The sequence below is a fragment of the Mustela lutreola genome, chromosome 4 (genome assembly GCF_030435805.1).
Source record: "Mustela lutreola isolate mMusLut2 chromosome 4, mMusLut2.pri, whole genome shotgun sequence".
Taxonomy (NCBI): domain Eukaryota; kingdom Metazoa; phylum Chordata; class Mammalia; order Carnivora; family Mustelidae; genus Mustela; species Mustela lutreola.
This window is the reverse complement of record NC_081293.1, coordinates 186,300,014-186,309,334: the sequence shown is the minus strand read 5'-3', so window position 1 is coordinate 186,309,334 and position 9,321 is coordinate 186,300,014. Positions and strand designations below refer to the sequence as shown.

Genomic DNA, 9,321 nt, shown 5'->3' with positions numbered 1-9,321 from the left:
TATGGAATGCTATATTGGACTCAATCTAGAAAAGAATGGCTTATAAAATACAGTGCTTGTACTTTTTTTTTTTTTTTTTACCTTGCTTCTCAGAATAAAAACATTCTGAAGGTCATCCTTTCCTCCTTGTATGATTATTTTTTATTTGACAAGAATCAGTTAATTTGGAGGAGAGCAAAGCTGTATGTCAATGAATTGGTTGCAATCTCATCAGGCAATCAGACGTTAGATCAACACAGCTGTTGGAACAGTAACAGCCAGAAAGATTCTAGTCACAGGCCAGTCGGGAGCATAGGAGCAAAGAGCATTCTCGTCACGTGGGCTGACACCAGCAAAGATTTATTAATATATTCCTCCAAGAGATATTTAAAATCAGTGCCATGCTTTCAAAGATTATAAAACAGCTTAATGGTAATATGGGTAGGATTTTGGCTGTTCTTAAACCTCTTCCTTCAAAAGCAAGTACTTCCTTCAAAAGCAATTTAAAAAATTGGGCATATAAAATCTAGTGTTGTTACTCTCTAAAGCAACATATACCATACTGCATATTAAGATTTTGTGTATAATATATTTATTTGCATACAGAAATATGTATTTCTATGATACAGTTCATTACTTTATTTATAGAATATGTATAGGAAGCATACAGCATATTCCAGAAAGATACATTAAATATGCACACAGTTCATGCTGCAGCGTGCACTCTTTTCAAAGAAGCATATTTAAGAAGCATGGTATTATATGTACATGCTGAAAATACACTTTGCACAATTCATCCAGCTTTGGGTGCTTCCCTAATCTATTTGCAACACCAGTGCTGTGGTTGTTGAAAGGGATATCATCAAACTGGGGAAAGGCCACTACCAGCGAACTACATAGGAGAAAATAAAAGTAGATTGCATTTCTACGTGTATGTCGCCCTCATTTTGAATTTGTCTTCCCTAGTGTCAGATCTCCAGGATCAAAAAAAAGCAGTAAATGGATAAAGAGCAGAAGTGTGTGGGACCTCCAGCTTCCACATTCAAATGGGAAAGCTTATCCCATGTGACTTATTATATTGGTGACTTTGTTCTAACAGTTTGGAGCTGATATTAAAATTAATTTGAACTGGTAAAGGGGGAATCATTTCTTTCTTTCTTTCTTTTTTTTTTTTTTAAGAAATGAACTGGCTTTTTGACATTCTTAATCTCCTCTTCTTGTAAGACCACTCTGGAATATTTACATTATTGCTATGAGGACAGAAGAAATTCTTGACAGATGTTCACCTTCCCAGTGAAAATAAAGGAGGTGAATCATATAGTTTCTGAAAGAGGCTCTCAATGTTCTTGAAAGGAAAAGTGGCAGCTCCAATAGAAACTGACCCCATCAACTGCAATCCTTTTAATGGCCAATTACCAGCAACCTCAATTGACTGGACTCTGTGACAATTGTAATGGGACATGAAGATGTTGGAGACAATGTGCTATTGCACAGCCTGGTAATTCTGGATATGTCAATGTCCCCTGTGTACCCAATCTGTGAATTCCAAATACACCAGACTCATGGATGACAGTGTGTCTGACACACAACTGGTTAGCATTACCTTTTGAAACAGGTGAGCAATTTGCAGTGATATTCTTATAGTGATACAGGATTATTTTGCCATGTATACGAAGCAAGCTCTAGAATTCCTTAAAATAGACCAGGGTTTCTCGACTTTGGTGTGATCGACACTTGGAGCTGTTGATTCTTAGTTGTATGTGTGAAGGGGAGGCTATCCTTGTGAGCTGTTTAGCAGCCTCCCCGGCCTCTATCTACCAGGATGTCTTTAGCTCCCCCCAAGTTGTGACCACCAACAATGTCTCCACACATTGTTAAATGTCCCTGGGGGTGCAACATTGTTCCTGTGTGAGAGCCACTGAAATAGACAAATCCAGCAACAGTTAGTGCAAACCTTTGAATACAACCTCTGTGTCTTTCTAATCATCTACCATGTTCAGTATGCTTTCCATTGCTCTGATTCCAGTTGGCAAAGGTTCCATGATGTGTCAGTATATAGTCACATCTTTGCTGTGATGCGTGATGGTTTCTCTTTCAACAAGGTTGTGGTGGCCGTGGCGAAGACCAAGAACAGAAAGAAGGAAGGGAAGGGTATCATGGCAATGAAGAGCAAGAGGCAGTTTGATTCACTGTGAGTTGAACTGTTAGAGTGGACCAGAAAAGACCCAAATCCAGACACCTGAAATCCTTGAATCCAAAGAGTCTGTCCCAACTAAAGCTGAATCTACAGCATAAAAGGATAAGTTAGTAAGTGAAATATTCAGCCAGTCAGTTGTTTCATGTACAGCAAACCAAAGAGCCCATTGGCTTAATGTCCCTTCCATTCAACTGATTCACTGATTTGAAGAAATAAAATAAAAGTTAGTGTGGATTTAAAACTGTAAACATCTCAGTAACTGCGGAGTAAAGGAATCTGTATGAACTGATGGTGTATGTTTATACCCAGGAGATTGGTGGGGGAATGACTGAAGATATTCAAACAGAAGTTATTTTTATAAAGGGTAAGTTACACGCAACTATTGTTGGCAATTTGCTTCTTAATAACGCTTCTTTTTTGTTGTTGTTTACCTTGTGCTTTTTTTTTTTAAACTCTCAAAATTGTTGAGATGCCTTCGATGAGGCAAGTCACACGAAACCCTCTAAAGTGCTAAGGTTTAATACTGAAAAATTAATCATGCTACTCATATGTATATTACTGGCCACGATACCGTAAGGCCCATAGATCTAAAATGTGAAATAGAAAATTTGAAGTTGGTTTTACAAATCTGATTTCTATTGAGTAGGCCAACTTTAGAAAATCTGATTTTAAGGCTATAGCACATACAGAAAGAAAAAAAAGTTGAGGGATTAAAAAATAGCTAAATGTGAGTCAACACAATCATATATTTATTAGGCATACCAAATCAAAAGTCTCTACATGGACAAGATTCTATATAAAGCTACTATTTGGGTATTCGTTCCTGATCTGACTTTTGATGGTCTAGAACTAAAGAAATAATGAGAAGTGACACAGGCACGGCTACCGATTTTGCTGATTTTCAGCAAATTCAGCCGATTCTTCAGATTTTGCTGATCTCACGAGGCCTCCCTTTGTTATCCGCTACATGTCTGCACAAAGATTACTATACTTCTATGGACAGAATTTTGAAGTCACAAAATTTTAGGGAGAATTGACAATTTGAGGAAGATGGAACAGGTGGTTTCGGGAAATGTTTTTTTAATGACTTTTTCTTTTCCAATGGGACACGGGATGGCTATAAACAATCTCATTTGACTATGAATTGAATATCACTTGATAACCGGCATTGAACAGAAGGCCTTATTCTCTTGGGACTGACCCAGAAGTCACTGGTGCCACAAGAGTACGTTAATCCTACTTAGGATTCTAAACAAGTAAAGTAGCTTCGTCCTGCTGACAAAGGCCAGAAGTTCATGTTTTTCAAGTCAGCATTACATACATGGGTCAGGAAAATTCCGGTTGAAAGGGAATGCCCTCTCAGCCTTCGATTTGCCTTTTGCAAAATTCATCTGGCCTCGGTCAACTTCCTCCAACTAAAAAGGACTACTATTTAATTTGACAAAACCTCGGTTTAAAAAATGACTTTGGTTTCTCAAGCACGTTTCTGTATTAGGTAGGCTATTCCATTCACAAAAGGAGCTCGTTTAGGAGAAAACCCAATTGGTGAAAACATTTCACCTAAAGGATCATAAGCAAACTAAGTGATTACAGGCTTTTATACGCCCAAAGAATGCAAATGACACAGTGGGCAGGGGTGAAAGGCCCATTTTCATGGCTGTGTCTGCTTGTATTTAGTGGAAGTCCTGCCGATTTTTGCCCTTACACAATGCAAAACAGGGAAGTACAAAAGCCGATGCTATAATGAGAAAAATAATGATATGATCTAGTTACGGTTTTTGTTTGTTTGCTTTCTTTAGATGGTGGGAAAGGGAAAGGTGGGGGGAAAAGAACATTTAGTATGTTGTAATTCTCCAAATAAAACTGTAACAAAAGAATAATACATGCTTAGCACTCTGGAGATCTTTCTACATCCTGTTTTGACTCTCTTTCTTCACTTTTCCATTGTGTGATGTCTACTTCCTTATGTATAAGTCTCCATGTTAGCTTGTAACTGTGGCATTTCATCCTTGTATGGACACACAGGAACAAAAAAAAAAAAATGGGAAAACAAGTGAGGTTATTCTTCTTGTGCAGAGATAAAATCGTAGATTCACAAGCCCTTCTTCAAGAGAGTACAAGAAAGCGTAGATTGTCCCTTAAACCACAACTCCAACACGTCTCTTTCATGGTCTCACTGCTCCTAAACTGGCAGGGTTTATAAGGTGCAGGTTTCTCAAACTGGAGCATAGGCACGATAAAAGTGTCACTGTTAGGCTCCTTAATTGCACATTCCATAATAAGACTATAAAGTGCAATGGCAGAGAATTTTAAAACTGGGAGCTCTTTTATCCCCTTTCTCCCAAGCTCCCCTGACCACCTTCCTTCTCCACAAAGATGTTTTACCTTGTAGCGCCTATGTTCTTATAATGACACATGAGAAGATGTTTAAAGGTCTTCTTGAAGGTGGCATTACAAAGTGCATAGCAGGCAGGGTTGATAGTGCTATTGATGTAACAGAGCCAGTAGCCAATTGTCCACACTGTGTTGGGGATGCAGGGTGCACAGAAGGTGTTAATGAGCACCATGACATTGTATGGGGCCCAAGTGATGATGAAAGCCAACAGAATAGCCAAGATCGTCCTGGTCACTTTCTTCTCCCGGGAGGGAGGAGGCTTCTTTTTGGCGGGCTGCTTAGTCATCTTCACAATCTTGCGAGCTACAATGTTCTGCTTTTCATCTCCGTTCTGACCTGCAGAACCAACGAGCTCCACGGTGGTATTAGTTGGGGTACACAAATCACCTTTTTGGGTCTTGGTGACAATTTTGATGCACGTTTGCTTAGAGTTCTCATCTTTGGAATGACCCAGAGAAGTGGACACTGTGTTCTCATCCTGGGTGACGTCATCATCTCTCATGTTAGAGGCGACGGCACTGACGGAGGTGGAATCATTGGAGCTCTCTTTCTCCTCTCCCTGGACACAGTTTTCGGTCACTGCATCTCTGGGGGCTTTGCCATTCTGGATTTTGTTGTGCTCCAGGCCATCATCACTGCCGGGCACGTTGTTGTTGTTTGGCTTCACTATCCTGCCTTGTACCAGACTGGGAGAAACTGGGTCTTGGTTGGCCACAGGCTCCTTCTTGTCCTTCTTTATCCTGCTCTTGCTGGCTCGGGATATGTGCCAGTATAACACAGTCATGATGATCACAGGCAAATAGAAGGCCGCAATGGCAGTACCAAAGGTGACAGCAGCGTTGGAGAAAAACTGAATGTAGCATTCCCCATCCTCCACAGTCCTCACCCCTACAATGAACTGCCAGAAGAGAATGGCTGGGGCCCAGAGGATAAAGGAGAGGACCCAGGCAGCAGCAATCATCATACCTGCCATTTTCGTGGTCCGCTTGACTGGGTAGGTGAGTGGTTTTGTGACGCAGAAGTACCTGTCAAAGCTGATAATGAGCAGATTCATCACGGACGCATTGCTGACCACATAGTCCAGGGCTAGCCAAAGGTCACATACCACAGGTCCCAAAGGCCAGTAGCCAATCACAGTGTAGAGGGTGTACAAGTTCATGGAGAAAACACCAATGATGAGGTCAGCACAGGCCAGGCTGAACAAAAAGTAATTGTTGACGGTCTGGAGGTGGCGGTTGACTTTAATGGAGACCATGACCAGAATGTTCCCAATGATGGTCACCAAACTCAGGGATCCAGCCACAAGGACAATAAACACCACTTCAAATGTCTTATAAGGACTGGTCAGAGCCAGGCCACTGTTAGAGGAGTTTGTTGAGTTATTCATTTTGTGTTCTCTAATCAGTAGCCAAGTAGCCAAGTAGCCAAATACACATTTAAACCTGCAGGGAAACAGAATAAAATGAACAAATATAATATAAACATTGCATTAAAAGATATCAGCTTTCTTCCTTTTGAACCTCCATTTTTTTCTCCAAAATCTTCATTCCTTCTCCTCTATTTTTATTGTGCCTATCTGCCTCAATCCCCCACATAATAGGCAAAGACTGGAGGACTCAAAAGATTTTTTCAGGTTGGCAATGTATTTGAAGTTTGATAACATTTTGAATGTGTCCATATCTAGATATGAATATTTGTCTATCATTTGTCTAAGTATACTATTTAAAAATTTTTTTTAAGGATTTTATTTATTTAGAGAGCATGAGTGGGGGGAGGTGCAAAGGGAAAGAAGAGAGACAATCTCAAGCAGACCCCAGTGTTGAGTGCAGAGCCTGCCATGGAGCTCAATCTCATGACCCTGAGCTCATGACCTGAGCTGAAACCAAGAATCAGGTGCTTAACTGACTGAGTCATCCAGGTGCCCCTGAGTATACTATTGATGAATTAAACTGAATGAACCAAAATTATACCTAAGACTTTCTGAAGCATCAAGAGGTTTCTGGTATGTACATAAAAATTATAAGCCGAGGGGAGGAAGAAAGCATAAAACTTAAAATATTAGGAATGTGACTTTTATAGTCAATAGCACCTTTCCACCTGGAAGCTTTAAGTATCAGTATCATCACGATACTGACATTGATACTAAAAAAGGTAAGATAGTAATTCATTAGCCAATACCCTTCTCCCAAAGACTATTTACTTTTCTCTGATCTCTATTTTACACTTGTAGTTAGCATCACATACTCAACATTTCCAATATTCTATGCCCTGCAAAAGAAGTTATTTATTAAAAGCATATTGACAATGATTATGTGAATTTTCTGAGTGCTTTATTTTTTCAAGTCACTACCAAATTTATTATTCTACTGTTCTTCCTGCCAAATCTTTGGTGCAGTCAGCCTAGGATTTATATTTGTTTGTCAGAAGAAGGAACTGAAGCCCAGAAAGAGTCAGTAATTTATAAAAGGTCACATATCGAGTCAATCACAGAGATTAAGACTATGAACAGAATTTACTCATCCACTTTGTCTCACATACCTACTGAGCAACTTCTCTGTATTAGGTATTTGCTATAGGCTGGATATTCAGTGATGATTAAGACAAGATCCCAGCATGGGAGATGTGCGTGCGCTGGTGGCAGTCATGGGTTGCCAAAGAAGCAATTATGAAATGTGAGTGTCCTTTCTGCTGCCAAACCCTGCTGAGTTTTAATAAATGCATAATTATCATTTTTCAGACAATATCGCCCAAGTCTAGTGACAGACTGCATCTTGGAAGTTCTATTTCAGTTATAGTTACACAACTGTGCAAAGAGGTCTGCTCAGGGATGTTCATCAGAAATGTTATAGCAAAAAAAACCCCAAAACAAACAAACCCTAGAAATATTAAAATGACCCATTGACAGAGGACTGGTTAAATATATTATGGAATACTCTTACAACAGAATAGTATGCAGCTGTTCAAACAAAGAGGCAGATATGTGTGGTCTGGCATTGTTGTGGGAAGTTACAGTCAGAAGACAATATGATAGAAGCAGAACTCATAATATTAAGAATAGAGTTCCATTTAAGCAGAAAGGTGATGACATATGTGATATGCATCTGTAGATCTTGAGGAAACGCTGAAGAGTTTACTCAAGAAAATGATGTTAATGAAGAGTAACTAAACATTTTGCCTTCCAAATTGATACGAGGTGTCAGTTACCACACCAAGAAAAAGGGTCTTACAAAGTGTTATTTACTTTTGACATCAGATGCTTCAGAATACTGCCCAATGCATCCATTGTGAATATATAATTATAATTTATATAAACATATAATTTAATTTATAATTAAACAAAATGCAGATTTCCAGTCTTACCCCAGATCTCCAGATTTAGAGCTGTAAGCCATGTCAAGAAACACTTCTACAACCCCTCCTGTGCTATCTCTTGTAAAATGTGGTTCCTTGTGTCTCGTCTTACCCTTGTATACCACAACCTATTTCTCTGGGCTTGGTCCTCACCCATCACATAAACATTCCTAGTGTCTCTTGTGTATTACCTTCAGTAGGAAACACTTTCTTCAATATTCTGTTCCTCACTGGGTGTTATGAAGAGTTTGGTTTTGTTAACGCATAACACAAAATGCATCCACTGGAGATCTTGAAATATTCCCCAGCAGGTAAGGGAGGACTATTGTAGCTAGTAGGTTTCTACTTCTATAGATCTGCTGTTCATACCTTGACCCATGGGACACTAACTGATACACCTCTCTAGGGTTTTTTTCCTCCTTTGCTGGAAAAGCTGCGAATTTTGGCTTCTGAGTCTTCCTAGCTCTACCATCCAGCTTCCTGCCTTAAATGTAATTGGTGCTCAAAAATGCTTATTGAATCAAAACAGGATTAACAATTAGTACTATTAATTCATTCTCTACTTACTTACCCAAGAGAATTGTTTCAGTAACATTTCTCTTTAAAAGCACTTTTTTGGGGGTCATGATCCGTACAGCTGTTTATTCACGGAATTTATTTGAATCAAGTAATTTCACTAATCCAATCATTGATTCCAATGATTCCTTATTAGCTAAGGTAAATGTAAGACAGAATCCTGACTTGCTTATAAGCTTTCTTTTGTCTCTTTTTTAAACTCATTGAGATTTTTAAAATTGAGTTTTATTTACGTTTCACAAATCGTTCTTATTAATAAATTTTGACTGAAAAACACCAAACATTTACTTTCTGAATGTCCTGTTTGACATTTCATTCTTCATATCCATTTTAATAAAACGTGGGACTATATTTATTTTCATTTTAAGAAGTCTTCTGGTGACTTCTTCTGGAGAATTATGTATAAATATGACATTTTGTCAAAAAATAAACTAGTTTGATCTCTTATTTCATGGATTAAGAAAGGGTAAGAGTAAGTGATTTGTCCATAGTCATCTGGCCTTTGCCATTGCTTGTGCTAAGAATAATACCCATTATTATTCTAAACGTCACAGTAATACAGAGATGTATGATTCTAAATAAAGTTGTTAGTTTGTTTTCCTCCTTACCCTCTTACCCTCTTCTTGTTTACAAGGAACATGCATTACATTTTGGCTAAAAAAACCCAAACAACCCCAAAACAAAGAATCCAAAAAGCTAAAAGAAAAAGTCTGGAGACTCTCAACCCTATGTTATCTCACCTTACAACACATCCTATGACCCCCTTGATCTGAAGACAGAAACTGAGGCCACAGAAGAGGCGGAAGCGATCACTCTCGGTTTC

General features: G+C 38.8%; 1 protein-coding gene across 4 annotated transcripts in view; it reads right to left on the bottom strand.

Annotated features, from left to right (window-relative positions):
* Window positions 1-548: 548 nt before the first annotated feature.
* CHRM2 (cholinergic receptor muscarinic 2) overlaps window positions 549-9,321 on the bottom strand; it is a 143,079-nt gene continuing 134,306 nt past the window's right edge. For all 4 annotated transcript variants that reach the window (XM_059171946.1, XM_059171947.1, XM_059171948.1 and 1 more), the window contains one exon: window positions 549-6,013. In XM_059171946.1, coding sequence (XP_059027929.1) covers window positions 4,558-6,013 — 1,456 coding nt within the window. In that variant the 3' untranslated portion in view covers window positions 549-4,557. The remainder of the gene's footprint in view (window positions 6,014-9,321) is intronic.